General features: G+C 42.8%; 2 protein-coding genes across 3 annotated transcripts in view; one reads left to right on the top strand and one right to left on the bottom strand.

The window, feature by feature from the left end:
• The window catches only part of INVS (inversin), a 102,298-nt gene extending 92,060 nt beyond the window's left edge, over positions 1-10,238 (bottom strand). The window contains exons 1-2 of one of the 2 annotated variants that reach the window (XM_081970089.1): positions 10,158-10,238; positions 6,860-6,972 (exon numbers count right to left, since the gene is read on the bottom strand). In XM_081970089.1, coding sequence (XP_081826215.1) covers positions 6,860-6,965 — 106 coding nt within the window. In that variant the 5' untranslated portion in view covers positions 6,966-6,972; positions 10,158-10,238. Of the gene's footprint in view, positions 1-6,859; positions 6,973-10,157 lie in introns of those variants that run through there. The other variant, XM_081970090.1, reaches the window with a different exon arrangement.
• Positions 10,239-10,359: 121 nt separating this feature from the next.
• ERP44 (endoplasmic reticulum protein 44) overlaps positions 10,360-22,223 on the top strand; it is a 71,670-nt gene continuing 59,806 nt past the window's right edge. The window contains exon 1 of the mRNA XM_081969788.1: positions 10,360-10,559. Coding sequence (XP_081825914.1) covers positions 10,506-10,559 — 54 coding nt within the window. The 5' untranslated portion in view covers positions 10,360-10,505. The remainder of the gene's footprint in view (positions 10,560-22,223) is intronic.

Genomic DNA, 22,223 nt, shown 5'->3' with positions numbered 1-22,223 from the left:
TTAGAACAATTAATCAGTGGAATAGCTTGCCTCCAGAAGTTGTGAACGTCCCAACACTGGAAGTCTTTAAGAAGATGTTGGATAGCCATTTGTCTGAAATGGTATAGGGTTTCCTGCCTAGGCAGGGGGTTGGACTAGAAGACCTCCAAGGTCCCTTCCAACTCTGCTATTGTATTGTATTAATATAAATGAAACCTTTACAAAGCAATGTACCACTTCTCAGATTATCAAGCGGTCACAAATGTAACCATGATTACTGGTACTGAAGGTTACTGAGATTATTTTCTCTCTCCCTCCCTCCCCACCTCCGCTCCCTCCTATTCTATCATTTGAAGATGTTCACAACAGCTGTTTTAGGTATCATAAGCATTTTAAACAAATGGCTGAAAATCAATAGGATAGAAAACTAAAAAAAATATCAAATTTTCTCTCCTGGATGCCTGCCAGCCCTTAATACCCTCATTCAGCTACCTCCTTTGGGATAATGACTTTATAATTCTCTCTACCAGTGCTAGTCTTCCAGGGTTTCATCTGCTTTTTATATCCTAAATGCAAAAAGTGAAATACCACAGGCAATACCATAATGTGGCAAGTTGTATTTGATCAGAGTCCTCCTATCCTTGGAAAATAGACCAGAAGATTTAAAAAAAAATCAAACAGTATTTAAAAAGAAGAAAAGATAAAGTGTTATTTTCAATTTACAGTATTACCAAAGATAGCATTCTGTATTTAAAAAAAGATAAATTTCAGAGCTGTCCAAATGACAGAAGAATAGATATTTTGAAGAAATATGAAAGAGAGTGGAATGGTATATATAGCTCATGAGAGACAGTTTGGTGTAGTGGATAAGGCTTCAGGTTAGAAAACAGGAGTGTTAGCTCCAGTTCTGCCTTATACACAAAGCCAGCTGGACAACCTTTCTTTAGACACTTTCTCTCAATCATAGGAAGAAGGCAATGAAAAATCACTTCTGAAAAACCGTATCAAGAAAACTGTAAAAATTTGTCTAGTCTCCCAAGAATTGGATATAACAGAGTTAGAAGGAGCCTTAGAGGTCTTTTAATCCAACCTCCTGCTCAAGCAGGAGACCCTATACCACTTCAGACAAATAGTTCTCTTCTTAAAAACTTCTGCAGATGGAGCACCCATAAGTTATGGAGGCAAGCCATTCCACTGATTAATTGTTCTCACCATTAGAAAATTTGTCCTTAATTCTAGATTGGATCTCTCACTAGTTTAATCCATTACTTCTTGCCCTAACCTCAGGTGCTTTTGAGAACAGGTTGACCCCCTCTTCTCTGTGACAGCCCTTTATAATAATAATAATAATAATAATAATAATAATAATAATAATAATAATAATAATAATAATAATAATATTGAATTTATTAGCCGCTCCCTTTCCAGGCAGGACTCGGGGCGGCGTACACTAGAAACATATAAAACATAACACATGTGTACAAACACATAAACATACATATATACAAAGACATACATATACGGAGGAGGTAATAAATTACAACATTTAGACAATTAAAACCATTAACATACCCCAATAATAAAACCCAATATACAATAAAAATTTAAAATTTAAAAGACAGTCGGGGAATACGAAAAAATTACGGTTGAGCCAGGCCAGATAGTTGAAAAAGGTGGGTCTTCAACTGTACACGGAAGGAGCGGAGATCGGAAATAATCCTGATGTCACGGGGGAGGTCATTCCACAGGGCTGGGCCCATCACAGAGAAGGCTCTGCTCCTGGGTGTCGCCCCCCGACACTGTTTGGTGGACGGCACCCGGAGAAGTCCCTCTCTGTGTGAGCGAATTGGTCGTAGGGATGTGTGGGGCAGGATGCGATCCTGCATGTAACTAGGTCCTGAGCCATGAAGCGCTTTAAAGATCATAATCAAAACCTTGAAACGCACTCGGTAGACCACAGGAAGCCAGTGCAGCTCGCGCAGGAGAGGTGTTACAGGGGAGTATCTAGTCCTCCCCATAATCACCCGCGCGGCCGCGTTCTGGACCAACTGTAGTCTCCGAGTGCATCTCAAGGGAAGCCCCATGTAGAGAGCATTGCAGTAGTCCAGGCGAGACGTCACTAGCGCATGGGTGACTGTGCGTAGGGCATCCCGGTCCAATAAGGGGCGCAATTGGCGCATCAGGCGGACCTGATGGAACGCCCCCCTTGCCACGGCTGTTACATGGTCATCCATGGACAGCCGGGCATCTAGGAGGACGCCCAAATTGCGCACCTGTTCCATGGGGGCTAGTTGCACGCCCCCAATGGCCAGAGATGGAAGCACCTGGTTGAACCGGGGGGCCGGAAGCCACAGCCACTCCGTCTTGGAAGGGTTGAGTTTTAGTCGGTTGCCATCCATCCAGACCCGTACGGCCTCCAAACACCGGGACATCATTTCGACGGCCTCATTGGGGTGGTTCGGGGTGGAAATGTATAGCTGAGTATCATCAGCATACAGATGATATCCCACCCCAAAACCACGGATGATCTCGCCCAGCGGTTTCATATATGTGTTGAACAGGAGAGGCGAGAGCACTGATCCCTGTGGCACTCCACATGTGAGTGACCTCCGGGTCGAACTCTGCTCCCCTGCCAACACACGTTGCGTCCGGTCAGAGAGGTAGGAGCCAAACCACCGTAAAACGGTGCCCCTGACTCCAAACCCCTCTAGCCGGTGCAACAAGATACCATGGTCGATGGTATCGAACGCCGCCGAGAGATCTAATAGGACCAGGATAGAGGAACAACCCCTATCTCTGGCCCTCCAGAGATCATCCACCAATGCGACCAAGGCCGTCTCCGTGCTGTGCCCGGGACGGAAGCCGGACTGGCGCGGGTCTAGATAATCATTTTCCTCCAGGTGACGTGGGAACTGCTGTACCACCACACTCTCTACAACCTTCGCTAAAAAAGGAAGGTTTGAGACTGGACGATAATTGACTAGGTCCGTTGGGTCCAGGGAAGGCTTCTTGAGCAGGGGCCTCACCACCGCCTCTTTCAAGGCGGCCGGTAGAGACCCCTCACCCAACGAGGCGTTCACTAGGCCCAGGAGCCAGTCGCGCGTAACCTCCCAGGATGCCAGTACAAGCCAGGAGGGACACGGGTCCAATAAACATGTGGTGGGTCGCAGACGTCCACGCAACCTGTCCAAATCCTCGATGGCAACCGAGTCAAACTCCTCCCAAAGCGGTCCCTCAAGACTCGCCACGGGCGTCTCTACTGGACCACTGAAAGGGGCCCATCCCATCCGGATTTGAGCGACTTTGTCCTGTAGATATTTCCCAAACTCCTCTGCTCTGCCCTGTAAAGGGGCTTCCCGCGGTCTCTCAGACAAGAGGGAGCGAGTCACCCGAAACAGGGCGGCAGGGCGGTTATCTGCGGATGCAATAAGAGCGGCGCAATGTTGACGTTTGGCCGCTCTTAATGCCACAAGGTACGTCCTCAGATAGGCTCGTGCCTGTGCTCGGTCAAATTCGGAACGGGAGGATCTCCAACGACTCTCTAGGCGTCTCTTGTGGCGTTTCATCACCCCTAGCTCCTCGGTGAACCAAGGGGCCAGGGTGGTTCGTCGCCGCAGGAGAGGCCGCAAAGGCGCCACCCGGTCTAGGGCCCCGGTAGTCGCACTATTCCATGCGTCTACCAGGTCCTCCACTCGGGGGCGGGTCAAGTCCACAGGAGGTGGCCCAAGCTCCGTCTGGAACCTATCTGGTTCCATCAGGCGCTTGGGGCGGAACCATCTAATACCTTCCGGTTCCGCCTCCCCGCAGCGGGGGGTAGCACCAGGGAAGTCAAGCCGGAGAAGTGAGTGATCTGACCATGACAGGGGAATAATAGTTGGATCCCCTATTCCCAGATCACTCGTCCACTGGCCAGAGACAAAGACAAGGTCCAGTGTGTGGCCTCCCTCGTGAGTAGGGCCCTGAATTAATTGGGTCAGGTCCATGGCTGTCATGGAAGCCATGAACTCCCGAACCCCCTCAGACGCTTCTCCCATCGACGGCAGGTTAAAGTCCCCCATCACTAAAAGTTTGGGGGTCTCAACCGCCACCGATGAGATCAGCTCGAGGAGTTCAGGCAGGGCCGCTGATGTATAGCGAGGAGCCAGGTATACTATCAGCAGGCCCAACTGCCTCCCAGGGCCCCATCTCACGACAAGGGACTCACACCCGGATGTCTGCGGCACCGTGAACTCTCTCGGCTCCACGCCGGAAAACGGAAGACGTCACTTTAAATATTGGAAGACTATTACCCTGTTTCCCTGAAACTAAGACCTCCCAGATAGTAAGCCCAATCGGGCTTTTGAGCAGATGCTTTAATATAAGCCCTCCTCTGAAAATAAGTCCTTCCCAAAAATATTGCAACACAGCAGCAGCCATGAGGTGACCACACTTGCTGTCTCCTGCACCTCAAAAATAATAAGACCTCCCTGAAAATAAGCCCTTCCCAAAAATATTATACCAGAAGACCTCCATTGTCCCTTCACCTCTGCTATTGTATTGTATTATTGTATATATCAGTTAGGAACCTACCTCATACAGTCATTAGAAGATAAATGATCTCTCAGTATCCAGACCTTATAATATCATATAAAGCAGCAATGGTGAACTTTTTTGGCACTGTGCCAAAAAGGGAATGCGCGCATGCATTCAGCGCACACACGCACATTCTCATTGGAGCCGCATCCCAGAAGAGGAGCTGCCCAAGGGGCATGCACACACTGGAAAATGAACTTCCAGTTTCCGGTGTGCGCACCAGCCAGTTACTCCTCCAGGTACTAGTGTGCATGTGTGCGTGACAATCAGCTAGTCAGTGCCTATGCTCACGCCGGAAAACGGAAGACGTCACTGTTTCTGGCACTGACGCACACACGAAGACCAGCTGATTGGTGCGGGCGTGCCAGAAACCCATAAGAGGAACGGGTGAGGCCGCACATGCCAGGCGACATAGCTCCATGTGCTATTTTGGGCATGCATGCCATAGATTCACCATCATGGATATAGGGTTTTATAAGTAATAACTAGCACCTTGAATTGCACTTGGAAGCCAACTGACAGACTATTTGTTTGTTTGTTCAATTTCTATAGCTGCCCATCTCAGTGAATGACTCTGGATCTAAATTCAGAACATATATTACAATTATTTTTTTAAAAGAAACATTAAAAAAATATAGCTAGCAATGTAATAGTGACATATGGCTACACCCTACTACAGCTTGCTTTTCTGTATTTTGGTTGTAGTTTTGGGGTGATCTTCAAAGGCAGCCCCATGTAGAGCAAGTCCAATAATCTAATTTTGAGGAGATTAGGGCATGAGTGACTATCCAAAGGGTTTTTTTTAATTGAGGAAAGGATGCAGCTAATATACAAGATGAATCTATGGACACACCTGCTCTTTGAGTAGTAGCTACAGGTACAGAGAAGATTCCCCCCCTCTCCAACTGCATATTAGTTATCAACCCTGAAGCTGACCTGACCAGTGCTACACTGAAGTTTAGGGATAGAGAGGGGGGATTAGAGATAGCTGGGGTTGTGTAGTCAAAATAAAGTTTTTTCTCTTGGGAACCAAGGACATTCGCACACCTGGACCATGGAAGGAGTCACCAGACAACCAGGCAGCGTCTTGATTGTACCATGTGACTGATTGTTTGGGGTTGTGGGAAAACTTTCTCTTTTAATTAGGTGAAAACCTTGGGAACCTTCAGAGTCGGTTTTCACCAGATCTGTGCCAATATGATATTTCCAATAAAGCTATTCCTTGAGGAATTCACCTGCCTTGGGACCTTGCTATGCGACTATTACTTGAAACCTGACACTAGTTTTGACTGGGAAAGTGAAGATCCATCCAAGACCAAAGATGGTGATAATTTCAAACCAGGGGGTCCAAATAATCATATTTACGCAGTCTTTGTTAGGATTGAGCAGAAATCTCTACTGTCCTATGCAGACCCAAATAGTTTCCAGTTTCAGGGTCATTACATCGACAACTTCACCTGTACTACTCAGGGAACAGATATATAGATGCAAAGTTTTACTCATTTTGCAGTGTTTAAAATGATGTAGTTTTGAAATTACAAAATCTATATAAAGATGCTTCTATTTTCAGCTTAAAATCCAATTCTTCAATTTTTTTCTGTCCCCTTTCCCATTGATGTCTCCATACTCCTTGGTCCATTGGCAAATCATAAGATTTCAGTTCTTAGCTTAAAATATTCTTCTGTAATTCAGTAAAAATAATCAGAAAAATCGCATCTCTATTTCATATTCCTTAGTCTAATAACGGGATATTATTCTGACATTCTTTAGAAAGGGTGGCAAAATTCAATATTTCTGCTACTTATTTTCAGATAGAATCAAGAATCATTAAGAAAGTGTAAGTACTTTTTTCAGAGCAGGATTCAATATACCAGAACTATGAGGTAATTTATAAACTGATTTTCTCTCACAATTGAGACATATAATAGTGAGACTGTCAATTGTTTCTACTGTTGAGAAATAGTAGCCTTGTGGGCTTTCTAATATTCTGGATGGAAAATACATTTAGAAGTCTGAAGTGATGGGCTCCATCACAAAATCAACCACAACACAAAATCAACATAGTAAGATGAAGTATAATGTATATTTCATAAGAAACAAAATGGTGATCAAAAAGATAAGTAACTTGACCAAGAACAAACCCCCTAAATAAATAAATGTGCCCATAAAGTTTCCCACAAGTTTCATACTGTCTTCCATAATCAAATTAGTAATGAAACACAGGCTATATTTTAAGCTGAAAGAGATCTTTTAAGTAATTAAACATAAACAAATTAGCTAAAGTATAATATAAGCGGAATACTTTTACCTGATATTTGTTTTAGAAGAACTCTTTTATGTCCATTAACAGCAGCAGCATGAACCTGAGATGCTAATGAGGAACCACTGAACAGCCATGTTTCAGAAACATTCATACTTCTTCTGAAAAATTCAAAAATGCATAGTTGCAGTAACAATTCTAATCATTTTTTCACAAATTGAAACTAATTTATTTTGGTAAAAACAATTTCTGGAGTACTTGTATTTTGATAGACTGGTACTTATGAGTTTTGAATTTTGCATAAATAATGAACTAAAATGTTATTTATTTTCATGCAAGTCCTAGGCAAAAAAATGCCATTTAACAAATGAGTCAAAAACTTTCTTTCTTTTGGTTTACTTAGGATGTTTTGAAGGGCTTTATTTGGCTTGTGTGCTATGATGATTCCATGTGGCTATAGTAGTCTCGTGGTGGTTTCTAAGATATTCTTGATGTATGGCAATGTAATTCTTTTCAGGGTTTGTGTTGGTTGTGCTGTATTGGGTCGAATAGTCAGGGACTTTTTGATTAAGTTGCATGGATATCCATTTTGTTGGAATATATTATAGAGATGCTCTATTTCCTTTTTCTACTGTTCTGGATTGCTGCAGTGTGTTTGGGCTCATCTAAATAAAGTCCTTACACATCTTCTCTTGTGGGAGATTGGATTATTGTTTTGGCACTAGAGCACCGGGTTAGCATGGGTAGTTTTTCTGTATACTTGCGTTTCTAGTTGCCATTGTGGTCTCTGCTGATCAGGATGTCCAGAAAGGAAAAGTAGTTTTTTTCTTTTCTAGTAAACTGGATTCCTTTTAAAATGTTGATGGTTCTATGGGTATTCTTTAATTAGTCATTTTTGGTGAAGGTGTCGTCTATCTTCACCATAATTTTTGGTTGTATTTGTGCAAGTTCTATGGCTTCTAGACATTGCATGTTGACCTCTGCTATAAGTCTTGAAAACAGTAATCCCTTAGGTGTCCCTTTAATTTGTTGGTAAATTTGGCCATCAAATTGGAATTAGGCAGTTAAGCAGAGGTTTATGAGATCCATAATCCTGAGTGTTTTGATCTTTATGTATTCAATTAAGTCAGGTGTACTGTGAAGCAATGTGGACATTGATTCTTTGGCTAATTCTGGATCTATAGACGTGAACAGGGTTGTGACAGCAAATGAGACGATGATTTCATCCTCATTTATAGTCACATCCCTGATTGTTTGAAGACACTGTAGTGGAAAGTTAATGGAGTGTTGGCTTCCTCTTGTGAGATGCTAAGGCTTTTCTGTTAATTCATTTGCAATGTGTAGAGGTCCCTGGTAGAGATACGATTGGATGGAGGAGTATGCCAGGTTTGTGTATTTTGGGATGTCCATAGAAGTTTGGGAGGATGGATCCATTGCTTCTCATTCACCACTGTTCCTCTTTGGTAATTTGACCTTTCTTAGTGAGGTCACTGAGGGTTTTCTTTATCTGGTTGTCTAGTTTACTTTCTAATGCTATTCTCCAGTATTTGTTCTGCTTTTTGTAGGTATTGTGCTCTGTCCATAATCACTGTGGTTCGGTCTTTGTCTGCAGGTAGGATGATGATGATCTGATCCTTTATTAGGTTTCTGAGGGCTGCATTTTCTTCTGTTGTAAGTTGATTCTGTTCCTGTCTTCTGATCTGTGGAATGATGCTTTGACTAATGTCATCTTGGATCTCTGTGGCGAGTTTGGTGGTTTTAATTGCCCCTTCTAGGGCTGCAAATTTTTTTAGGTAATTGGCGTTCACCTCTATTGTATTTGAGTCCTTTTGGTAGAATCCTGTGTTCTACAACTACGTTTCCACATACTCCAGCAGAGTAATCTATATATTTACTTTCTGTAGGTTGCATATGATGGGAAAATACCAAGCAATCACTAATGCAATATCTAAATACATTGAACTCTTTATTATTATTTTCATGTTTAAAAAAACTATGTTACTAATTTGCAACTAATTTGTAAAACAGTTAAATAGTCATTTAGCAAGTTTTCAAGATTCTTATTTTGTATAGAAAACACAACAAAGCTTACTAACAGGCATGTCTTCTTTCTGATTATATCATTACTTTTTTTGCCTCCATATGTAGCTTCCCCCAGGGCCCTTAGTCCCAAGAAGCTTGTCTACAACAGCAATTATTTACCAAATTTTAATTTGACCTATTTCGTGAATGTACAAAAAAGCCATAGCGCTGTCCTTCAGCATGTCTTCCTTTAAAACCTCAAACTGTTTTTAATGTGCTTCCCTATTGGATTATTCTATGTTTATTCCCTATAGCATGACTTCATGTTCATAACCTTTGCATTCTTATGGCTTTTATTCAATTTTAGGGTAAAGCATCTTGAGTCTTTTTGATTTGGTAGAAATATAAGTATAAAGAATAATAATAGCCCTATGAATACAGGTGGTCTTCAATTTACAACAGTTCATTTAGTGACCATTCAAAGTTACAACAGCACTCAAAATGTGATATAACCATTTTATGATCTTTGCAGCATCTCCATAATCATGTGATCAAAATTCAGGTGCTTGGTAGCTGGTTCATATTTATGACCATTGTTGTGTCCCAAGGTCATGTGATCACCTTTTGCAATCTTCTGACAACTACTGTCAGTGGGGAAGCCAGATTCTCTTAACAAATGGGTTACTAAATTATCAACGGCAGTGATTTATTTAACAAATGTGGCAAGAAAGGTTGTAAAATGGGGCAAAACTCACTTAATAAATGTTTCATTTAACAGACATTTTGGGCTTAATTGTGGTTGTAAGTTGAGGACTACCTGTACATGTCTGCTCTCCATACAATTCTATTTAAAAAATAGTGGCTGGTAGTTACAGAAAAAAAATAACATTGCCGAAGAATGAGATAAAACTGATACAATGAATCTGTAATTTCCAGAATAAATCTAATATTAAGTTACAAAAAATTATCTTTGCTACCATCTATTAAGTCAGTTGCTATAATGACAAAGTTGAGTGCATTTGTAATAGAAGTAAAAAATCTGAAGTTAATGATAAACAAAGAATGACAACATAACTCATATCCTCAACGGTGAGTGCTTTCAACCATAACAGGCCTGTGAATATAAGAAAATGTGTCAAGTTTACATCTTTTGCCGTTATAGAGTTTACTCGCCTTTTGCTTATTATTTTCTAGTCTTATTTCTCCACCTTTTACAAGACAGAGGATTTAAAGGCGTCCTTTCTTTGTCAGCTAAAATAATAATCTCCCCCCCACTCGTTATCCCAAGCATCAAGAAACATAAAAACAAACTTTACAAACTTACCTAGCAACGTTTTCAAGAATCAAAAATTGCAAACTTCCTCTTGCAAAATTTACTTCCGTCGGTGGCCACAGAGGGGGCTCCTCCGAGTACAAGCCAATGGCTCAAGAAGGAGACTACAGAACTACATTACCCAGCATCCCTTGCGGCCGCACTTCAAACTCGGAAGTTATGCATGGGCTTGCGCGAGGCAGGCTGTTGGTGGAAGTGCAAGTGAGGTCGGTCTTCTCCTTTGGTCTGTTGGTAGGACCTCCCTGCCTGCCGCTGCGCGAATTTTTTCGGAGCCCGCGGGGAGAGATTTCATCGCCTGTCCGTTTCACTCCCTGTCTCGAAGCATAGCCATTCTCGACCATGAGAATCGCCGCCATCTTCCCAGAGCCCGGCTCTTGCCTTCTCGTTTTTCTGGTGAGCTCAGTAGCTAAGATTGAGTATCTGGCTGCCTGTTTCACTCCGGCAGATGGGGTGGGGGTGGGTAGGGAGAGGGCGGCTATAGAAAAATGAACAATGGATCATTTGCATAGTGGGCGAAAGAAGGTATGTATATATATAGCCGGGCATTTTTTTTGCTCCTTGTTCCCATAAATTTCTCCCAGGCGAGAAACCGGTACCGCGGGAACCCAGGCGGGCGGGGTAAGTGCCGTGCTGGTGTGGCTCTGTCTGATAGGCTGCGAACTTTTCGGTCCCGGAATCTGTAGCCGGCGACTGGGCGGGGTCCGAATGGGTCCGGGCAGGGGTTGGTCACAGTTATCTAGCAGGTAATCTGGTTGCCTTAGAAGACGTACAAGATTCGCTTCTTCATATGGTGCTGTTCCTGACGAATATGGGTCAAGAGTTCCAGAAGAAAAGATCATCATTGTGGCGACTTTGCTTTACAACGTATCAATACATAAAACACACACACACACACAATCCCTACCTCGCATGCATGTTGAGTTTCGAACCATTTTCATATCCTTTTTCTAGAAATGGCCATCCCATATATGGCTCAGGTCTTTCAAGTATGTTATCAAATGATTGTTATATATTATCTGCTGTGTGAAATTTAATAAACATCCAGATGTATAAAAAGGTATTGAACATATATTAACTGCAGGTTGATAGTGATTCAGGCTGTCTAGCTGTCAATCTAGAGTTCAAAATAGAATTTGCTTTCTACTTTTAGCCATTTTTTTTTTCTGCCAGAGTGTCCTTTTAAGAAAAAAGTAAAATTTCTTCTGGAAATTGCTGAGTATTAAATTATATGTGATCTGCTGATCTACATAGTTGATCTTATATGGAAGATTTAAGACACCCTTCACTTGTATTAGGGAAAATGTCACACTAACGCTGATGATACTAAAAAAGCATCAAGGACTCCATACAATCTCAGTGGATCCCTTTCTATTTCATATACGGAAATTATCTTATTGCCTCAAATACAAAATATCTTAAGCTAGCCCTAATTATAAGGCTTATAAGTACTTATACTTTATCTGTAGATTAGGTTAATGTTTCAGTAAAATAAAGGGAGTTTTGATTTATTCCTAGAATATAAGATGATTTTTAACACTGCTACTTAAAAGATTGTTTTGTATGCGTTTGAATTTGTGTTGACTCCTGATAACTGGGTGAACAAGCCCTTGGAGTTTTCTTAGCAAAATTTTGGAGATAATTAGATAATGACTGATCCAAGAATCCCATATTAATCTTTTAGGGAAATTTAACTTGCACACAAATATTAAATATAACAATTCTATCTTCTAGCAGATAAAACTATAAATCGTTTTTTGTTGTTCTTTAAATGAGTATTGACTCCTGGTGACTGCTTGAACAAGTCCTTTCAGTTTGCTTGATAAGGTTTCAGAAGTGGTCTGCCATTGCCTGTGTTCCATGACTGTGAGAGTGTGACTGGTCTAAGTCAGTGTTGGCGAACCTGTTCAGCACCGAGTGTCGAAGCAGGAGCATGTGCATGCATGTGCCTGTGTGCCAGAAACCAGAAGAGCAACTTCCTGGTGTGCATGCGCGTGCCAGGAAGATGATCTTCTGGTTTCTGGTGTGTGCGTGTGCACCGGCCACCTGGACTTCCAGTTTCCGGTGTGCATGCACGTGCGAAGATCAGCTTGCCAATACGCATGCCGGAAACCAGAAGACCATCTTCTCAGCTCGTGTATGTGCACTGAATGGCTGCTCTTCTGGTTTCCGGAGTTCCTGCACATGTGAAGACCAGTTGACTGACGCACCAGAACCCGGAAGAGTAACAAGTGACAGCTCGCATGCCTGGAGAGATGGCTCTGTGTGCCACTTCCGGCACATGTGCCATAGGTTCGCCATCACAGGCCTCCCAAGTGACTGTGCCTATGGCGGAACTAGAGCTTGTAGTCTTCTGGTTTCTAGCGTGGAGCTTTACCTACTCCACCAAACTGGCTCACATATTTCCATACAGGAAAACAATTTAAAATTTATTTTTAAATGTGTAAATGGATCTTAATTTTGGTGAACACAAAATGAAAAGTTCATTTCTGGGATTCGTAGAAATTAAGATTGAATGTTATAAATTCAATGCATCAAACACTCACACAGCCACTGCCTGTTCATTGGACAGTGAATTGATTGCTTTTGTTTGATTATTTTAGAAAGGATGATGTAAGTCATAGATATTTCATTGATTTTTTTTCCAGATTGGGCATTTTGAGAAATGCTTGAGTGAAAGGAATCTCAATTTTTCTTATCTTCTGTTATGATACTGCAGATAACGTATAATCTTTCTCTGAAATTGTGTCCATAATGAAGACAATGAAGCAGACTGAAGTAATCCTTGTAGGTCTGTAAGTCATGGCAATTATATTTCGCCTTCAGTAGCTGAGTCTTTTTCTCTTATCTGGTACTTCTGCATAAATCCAAGTCTAACTGCTAAAGTTCTTCACCTTGGATAGCCTTTAGGGTTAAAAACAAAATCTTCTCTAACACGATGGATGATGTAAAGAGTTTTAGGGCTAAAAGCCAAATGCACATTTCTACTTTCTCTCTTCGCTGAGAGTCCAAGCATGGGTTAAATACAGTCTATCTGCCCTAGGACTGAGTAGATTTTTCTTTAACTACGCCTCCTTTGCCTCATTGACGTCAGTTTAAAAACTCAAGGCCGCTCGTTAGGACTAATTTTGGGGAGCTCCTCAGTTCTAAGAGATAGATTGGACTCTCCAAATTGTGTACAGAGAATTATCTCCTTTTTTATTTTTGCATAGTTTTCTTGTTCATGTTAATATAGGTAGGCAAAGGCTTAAAAGGAAAAAAGCTTTACCTTGGAATTTGCTGAGGAGGCTGCCGGCTTTCCAGAGAGCTGCTGGTCGCACGCAGCATGAGGAGCGGTGGAATTGCTTGTCTGGTAACTGCTGGCGAGCAAGGGGGCGGTGGGAGCCTTCCTGTTCGTTTCAACAGCTGCTGCTGTAAATAGAGCTGCCTGGAGCACTTTGAAGGTTCTGGCGGTGTCAGCGGTTTCTCTTCAACCCAGCAAGCACGGTAGCCATTCCATTTCGCACGCTTTTTGCAGGCTGCTAACTGTCACCTTGAACTCGGAGGGTGGCGGCGCGTGGCGGCAGCCATTTTAAAGTGACTTTTTTCATCGGATCTGCGTTTGGAGCCATCTGAAGAACCGCAAGTTTGCGCTAAGCTCCTCAGCCGCAGATTGCCACCAGGGAGTGTTTGGTCTTGTCCGGGGCGCCGGCAAGGTGTGCCTCCCTGCAACGAAGACTCAAGGACTTTGAGGGCAGCCTGAGGGGGTTTTTGGCCAATGGGCCTTCCTCCTCTCAGATATCGATCTGCAGGCGATTCGTAGCCGGCTGGCTCACACCTGGTGCCTGTCTACTGCTGCAACCTCATCTCTGCATCAAGAAACAACTTCAAGGCTTCTGCAGATCACCATGGCAGATGGAGGTTTGGAGGCGCAGGAAGTGCTGGCAGGACCCTCTTCGAAACGCAGTAGGCCAGATCCTCCACCCAAAGGGGGGAAGGAAGGAAAGAGCACCACAAGGAAGGCCTACCCTCAGAGAACAAAGACACCTCCAGGGAGGGAACCCGGAAACATAAGTCTGTGGAACACAGAGTTGAGCAGGCCCAGAGGCAGAGCAAATCCCCTGAGCAGAGGGATTCATTGTCATGCCCACCCTCTGGCCAAATGGGGGAGAGGGAGCCTGGTTCGCCTCAGGGGAATAGTTCCCCTTCATTCATTGAGGAGGGGTCACGGGATCCCTCCTTCGATGCCTCCTGGGGTTATCCTGAATCTCCTAGTTCGTCACTCAGGAAGGAATTGGAACCCTTTCAGGGCATCCTCCCAGAGGAGGAGGGAGCTGGTTTGGCTAGGAACAGGGGTTGGCTCGCTCCACCTAGGGCTCGACACTTGGAGGATAGAGGTCCAGCCTTGTCTGCAGAGATGAGGGAAGTGATTGCCCAAGCCATCTCCCAGGGCATAGCTGAAAGGATCCGTCAGAAGGATGCCTGTGCTGCGGGATTATCTAAATCTCGACCGCCCCCAGTTCAAGTCAGGGACCAGGCCCCAGCCTCTCCTGGCATCTCAGTTGCCACAGAGGAATTGGTCTGGGAGGAGGAAGAGGCCGAGGATTTCGAACTATCAGAAGATGAAGACCTTCCTCCCGATAAACCCACTTTTACTGGGTTATTTAAACCATCCTTATTTAAGGCCATTTTGCACAAGTCCAAAGCCTCCACCGAGCTAGGGTCTACTCCTAAGGGTACGACCGTACCGTCCTCCTCCTCTAAGGACCCCCAAAGAAGGTCTTTTCAAGGAGAATGCTCCTACTCAGGAACTGATTCCGGCTCCAGACTTATTCATGGACGTTGTCCAATGACAATGGGCACAGCCCGGTACTCTAACCAATCCTAGTGGTGGGGATAAAAATCTGTATTCTGTAGAGACTAGGATGGAGGACATTTTGAAGTTGTCCGAGATGGATGCCCTGGTGGTCTCCTTGACTTTCAATTCGAACCTGCCGGTGGACTACTGGATGGTCTCAAGGCGGAAGACAAAAGGTCCGAAAAGGCCTGTCATAAAACACATCAGGTGACCGCCTGGGCAATCAGGGCATCCACCTCAGCTTCCTTCACCTGGTCTTCCCTTCTCTGGCTGAGACAATTGAGATCCAAACCTCCTTCTGAGGGATCTCAGTGGTGTCACGATCTCAATAAAATTATCACTCCAGTGGAATATTCGGCTCACGCCTCATTGAACGCGGTGAAGTTCGCGTCCCATGCATTGGCGTCCAATGTGACTTCACATTGCCTGCTATGGCTTTGCCACTGGCAGGCGGACATGAAGGCAAAGTGGAAGCTGGCTTCTGCTCCCTTCAAAGGGGGACAGCTATTTTGGGATGCCCTTGTCAAATTTGTGATTGAGACGAAGGACAAACGAAAGGTCCTTCCGGCCACTCTTAAGAAAAATGAACAGAAAGGTTCCAGTTCGTTTAGGAAACAGACCTTTCAAGCGCAGGAGCCCGCTCAGGCTTCCACCTCCTCATCCTACCAGAGACCCTATTCTCAGACAGGTGACAGGAGTCAAGATAGGAACTCCTTTGGAACACAGGGTAGGCAGCAACAGTATTCCTTTTGGAAGCCTTTTTGTGGTGGTTCCAACTCTTGCCAATTCAGATGCAACAAGTGGCCATCAGCGTGTCCCTCCCATAGATGGCTGGCTACAACTTTATGCCGACAAATGGGAAGAAATTACCACGGACTTGTGGGTTCTCAACACAATCATGAGGGGTCTAGTCTTAGATTTTCTGTCGTTTCCCCAACGGACCTTTCTTTCACTGCCCAACTCCCAAGAGCCCCCTAAATAGGTCCCTCATGCAGGCAGAGATCCGTCATCTTCTGCAAATAAAGGCCATAGAACCTGTGCCGCCGGAACAGGAAAGGAAGGGGTTCTACTCTATTCTTTTACTGGTTCCCAAGAACTCAGGGAGGTGGAGAGCCATCTTGGACTTGAAGCGCCTGAATCAACATCTGGCTTACAAGTGTTTCAAGATGCAGTCCTTCCATTCCATCCCGGAGACCGACTCACCTCCATAGACTTAAAAGAAGCTTACCTGCATGTTTCAATTCATGCGTCGCACAGGAGGTTCCTGCGGTTCCACTATGACAGGAGGTACTACCAGTACAGGGCTCTGCCCTTCAACCTCTCATCCGCACCCAGGACCTTCACAAAGCTTCTGGCAGCAGTGGCGGCTCACCTCTGGTCCCGTATGATTCGATTAGAATGCTACCTCGATGACGACATTCTTCAGTCCTCGAGCCATGACCAGGCCCTGGGGGACATTCAGATGACCATACGCACCCTGCAACAGCACGGCTTCTCAGTGAACCGGAAAAAGAGCCATCTCGAGCCAACCACACAAATTCAGCACCTAGACACCATCATAGACTGTCAGGTGTTTCTCTCTCCTCACCGTCTGCGCAACCTCAGGAGCAGAGTTCTGGGAGGGTCTTAGGGCTTGCGGCTCTCTCAGTCAGGGAGGAACTATGTATAATCCATACTGATTGGGTCATCTTGAGACTCGACCCCACCTTTATCTCCAAGGTGAACACTCACTTTTACAGAGCCCAGGAAGTGATTCTCCACAACTTTTACCTCAAACCTACACATCCCAGGGAGCATACTTGGCATAAGTTAGACGTTAGGTGAGCTGTTCGCATATATGTTAAAAGGACCAAGGAGTTTCGTCACTCCGAGTAATTTTTTCTTTTCAGCCTGGGTCGCTGGGCTGCAAGGCATCCTCTTCGACCATTGGACGTTGGCTGCAGGCCTGTATCAAAATGGCTTATGAGCATCAGGGCAGGACCGTGCCGGGTTGAGTGACGGCTCACTCTACAAGGAGTACTGCCACTACAGCAGCGCGAGTGACCCAAGCTTCCATTATTGACATTTGCAGAGCAGCTACATGGGCATCCCCCACAGCGTTCATTAGAAATTACAAAATTGACACCTTTGCCTCAGCCTCCTTTGGAAGACGTGTTTTGCAGAAAGTTGCCTCGGATCTGGACAATCTGGACACTAACTCTTCCCTCCCTGGGACACAATAACTTGTGTACGTCCCATGCTTGGACTCTCGGTCATTCTCTGGGCGCTGCGGGAGAGTCCAAATCCGCCCAGGTTTAACTAGGTGTCCAACACCCTTTGTCACGGTTAGAATCCTGTAAGGCGTCCTGCCGCGGATAAGACCTTCGTTTTTAAACTGACCTCATTGAGGCAAAGGAGGCATGGTTACAGAAAAGTCTACTCAGTCCTAGGGCAGATAGACTGTATTTAACCCATGCTTGGACTCTCCCACAGCGCCTAGAGAACAACCGTTCAGGTAAGCCAACGGTCAATCCCTGTGATACCACGGAGTGCTCAGAGAAGACCAGTTTGAGATTCAGTAAGTACCTCAAACAAGTTTTCTTTGACAGCTGCATTTAATTACCTGTAATTTATTCACAAAGAAAACTTTAGGGAAGTTAAAACAGAACCATTCTTCCAGGCATTCCATTATCTTAAACTACTTTGGTCATCCTGTACTTTTTCCAGAGGCATTGAGAAACAGAAAAAGAGCTGTGCTTACTGATACTTAGAATCATACATTTGGAATGAACTCTTTACGCCTTTGAGTACAACCTCTTGTTCATTGTACAAATTCAAATGATATTGAGTGTCAATTCAGGCAGTTCAGGCCTAGCAAACTTTTTAACATCGTGACAAAATTGTTGTTCAACCTCTGCTTCATATATCCAGTGAAAGAGAACCTGATCTCCCCCTGGGTAATTTGTTTGAATATGTATAGTTCTTATTGTCCATTAGTTGTTTCAAATTCCCATAGAATCTGTCATCCTATAACCGAATCCAATATTCAGTATCCTACATTCAGATATTTAACAGAATTGGAAAGAAGCTTTGAGTTCTTCTAGTCCCATGCCCTGTTCAAGCAGGAAACCCTATATACCATTTCACTTCTTAAAACACCTCCAGTATTGGAATACTCACAATGACTGAAGCAAGTATTCTACTTATTAATTATTCTAAATGTAAGGAAATGTCTTCTTAGTTCTAGGTTAGTTCTCTTCTTAACTGGTTTTCATCCATTGCTGCTTTTCCTGCCTTCTGGTGCTTTGGAGAATAAGTTGAGCCTTGTTCTTTGTGGCAGCCCCTTAGATATTGGAAGACTGCTGTCACTTAGTGAACTGTTGTAAGTCGAGGACTATCTATATTAGTATTTATCCCAATCTTGAAAGATTCCCATTATAATGTTTAAATTTCTAGTCTCCCAATCATCTTCGTTGCTCTTTTCTAAACCTAATCCAATTTGAATGTATAATCCACACAATTGGACACAGTACTTGATGAGGTAGGAGAGCCAGTTTGGTTAAGGCGTAAGGCTAGAAACCAGGAGACCCGGGGAGCTCTAATTCTATTTTAGGAATAAAGCCAGCTGAAACATGTTTCTTATACTTGCCTATCTTGTCTTCATGTCAAACTTTAGGGTCACATTTTGTTTGCAACCAATTACTATTCCAAGGTCTTTTTTTACAATACTAGTCCCAGACCAGATGTTCATATTCCAGTCGTCCCCCCCCCACACACCCAACTGGGTTCCATAGTTCTGAGTAGGGGATTAAAAGCCCTGCCTCAGGAGCTGCTTTTCTCATTTAACTTGCTACATTACCAGTGCTTGCATGCATTTAGTACAGGAAGTAGTTACCATGCCTTCTTTTGCCACATGCACATGGACAACATCCAATTCTTTGTTTTTCCCCAAGCAACAAAAAACATTTCTAACAAACTTAGCAGAGGAAGAGGATCACATTTGAGTCTCTCTTCCCGCTTCAGTTTCCTTGTTACAGAAATGTGTATGTATACATATGTGTCCTCCTAAGACGTTTGCTTTATAATTAGAATTGTAACCCGTACATTTCTACTTAAGGTAAGTCCCATTGAATTGAGTTGGAATTAATAAACATAGGGTTGCACTGCTCAACTACAATATACTATATCTGTGTCTCAGATCCCTTCAGGATGAAACACATTTGCAAAAGCAGGAAGAAGAAAGATGTGGACCTAAATGGCTATTAAAAAGTCCAGTAAGATTTCAGTATGTTAATTCATTACATTTGTCTATATTATTATGTTGCATAATAATATATATTATGATAGCATCAGGATTATGAGAAGTGATAGTACTGCTTTATGCTGTGCTAGTGGAATATTGTGTCCAGTTCTGGTCACCAGCATACAAAAAAGATGCTGTAACCCTGGAAAGTGTCCAGAGAAGAACAATAAAGATGATAAAGGGTCTGGATGCTAAATCGTATGATGAATGGTTCAGGGAATTTTTCAATATGTCTAGCCTATTGAAGTGAAAAAGTAGGGGGTACATTTTAACTGCCTTCCAGTAGTGTCACAGAGTGTCACAGAGAGGATTGACTTATTCTCCAAAGCACCAGAGTGACACAAGACTATCAGCTCTGCTATGAAAATATTAATTATAAATGGAGGATTTTCTGTATAATTTTTCAACTTCACAATATAAAGTGACATACTTATCCTAGATATATGCTCCTCAATATAGCCATATTATTTTGATTTTTTTCTAATTAAGACTAATAAGTATATAGGTAACATGAATAATTTTTTATATTTGAATATTTGTTTTTAACTAACAAGTTCTATGTCTTGAAAAAAATGCAAATTCCACTGTACTTCCACTGTACTTTTCATTTCATGTACATTATATGAATTAGGAAGTTTATATTGTCTCCCAAAGATAGTCCTTGACTTTTGATGGCGATTGAGATTGAAATTTCCATTGCAAAGCAATGTCATTGTAAAGTACAACAGCAATGCCTACAGTCCCTGTTGTTATCATTAACTGACTCACACTGTCATTAGGCAAGGCAACTTCCTGTTGATTTCCCACAACCTATTCAGCAAGCTGGCAGGAAATTGCAGGTCCCATGCTTGCAAGCTGGTTGTTGCCAGGTATGGTCGTTGAGGAGATGGGCAGGGCTGAAGGTGAAGGTGCATCAAGATGCATGATAAGGTGGCTACGTGTGAGTGAGAGGGTTGGGGAGGCCTCAAGAATATGTGAGATGCACTATGCTCTTGGGGAAAATATGAGGGAGTGCACAATAGGTGCTCATGGGATGGTAAGGGGATAAGAGACACTGCAAAGGTTGAGAGTGCACAAGAAACACTGTACAGGTTGGCTGGCATTACAGATGCTCCTTGACTTACAACCATTCATTTAGTGATTGTTCAAAGTTATGACGGCACTGAAAAAAGTTACTTGTGACCATTTTCACACTTATAACTGTTGCAGCATTCCCTATGGTCATGTGAGCAAAGTTCAGACTCTTGATAACTGAGTCATATTTATGACGGTTACACTATCCGAGGCTCATGTGATCATCTTCTGACAATGACAAGCAAAATCAATGGAAAAGCCAGATTCACTTAACAACCATATTACTATTTAATTGCAGTGATTCACTTAGCAACCATAGCAGGAAAGGGCATAAAATGAGGCCAAACTCAATAAATGTCTCACTTAGCAACATAAATTTTGGGCTCAGTTGTGGTCTTAAGTTGAGAACAATCTGTGCAGAATTACAAAATAATAGAGTTGGAAGTCACTTTGGAGAACTTCTAAATCCAATCCCCTGTTTAAGCAGGGGACCTTATGCAGCTCTGGACAAATGGCTGCCCAATCTTTTTTTTAAACCTCCATTGATGGAGCACTCTAAGCCAAAAAATTCTACTGATTGTTCAGACAGAAAATTTCTCCTTAATTCTATGAGAAGGAACAGCAGAGTTGTATATGTAAGAAAATTATATTATCAATAAATAGGCATATCAATAGTTACAATGGGTGTTTTTATCAAGGTAAGCTTTTTGAGATCTGTTAACACACACATAAAAATCCTTTCTACCTCTAGTAAAGAATTACAAGATGTCCAGTTGTCTAAATCTGAGTAAATACAATTCCATTGTCCATAGAAAAGAAAGAGGCTTTTAAAAAATCTCTTGATGAGTGGTGGCTAGCTACAGGGAAAAAAGGAAGGAATTTAAGCAGACATAGAAGGATGAAATCTAGTATTCAGACTTCTCTATATTGACTGCTTAAGGCACTCTTGCTATTTAGCATAAAGAAGAAAACATTTTCTTTTCTTTCCTTTAGCTTTCTTCCTGTAACGATGATTAAGTGTAAGAAAAGAAGATGGTGGCAACCAATATCTGATGAAGGCATCAATATTAGTCTGAGAATTCTCCCACTATCTAAGACTTCTGTATTCTTATTTCAAGCCCCTTAGGGACCTGTAGGTCTTGGACCTGGATCCCTCTGGATCCCTTTAGGCCTTCCCCCTCCCTGTTGCGTCCCCTCATAAGGTCCCTTTTAGACCAGTCACCTGTTTCCCAGCCCACTCTTCCCTCACCATCTCCCATCACCCATGCACTTTTTCAAGATATCCAAAGCTCCACACCCAAATTGATTTTGTACCAATAATGTTATGTCCTAATTTTAGACAGACAAAGCATCTGAGATCCTTTTATCTACCTCCAAAATACTTCTCAGATGATGTGATTGTGTTTGATTAATACTTGTTTTAAGTCCAACCTCAGCTCCATAGTGTGACTTTGGATTTAATAATTGGAGCCAAAGAACCTGGATAAAAGATATTAATTTTAAAATAAATTAAATTTAAATTCATAAAAGCCCTCACTTTGAGAGAGCTCCTTCAATGATGAGGGAGCCAAGATCCAGTCTCCAAGAAGACTTTTCTTAAATAAGGAATGCTCTACTAACTTGCCATACAATAGCTGTGTATGGCTGATGTCATTTTTCAAAAACCATGACCTTTGATTTATAATGATCAGAGAATTATTATTGCAGTAAAAGCCAAGTCTTCTTAACTACTTACATAGCTCAACTTGCAAATATTGTAATAGAATCATAGTATTCGTAGTGACTGGGGAGTACCTTAGACTTGTGCTTCAGAATTCTTCATCAGTCCTGGTAAGTAATTACTATATAAGTTAAATAGCAGAACAGT

Source organism: Natrix helvetica (genome assembly GCF_964273705.1).
Source record: "Natrix helvetica genome assembly, chromosome: Z".
NCBI classification, from domain to species: Eukaryota; Metazoa; Chordata; class Lepidosauria; order Squamata; family Natricidae; genus Natrix; species Natrix helvetica.
This window is presented reverse-complemented; position numbering and strand designations above follow the sequence as displayed.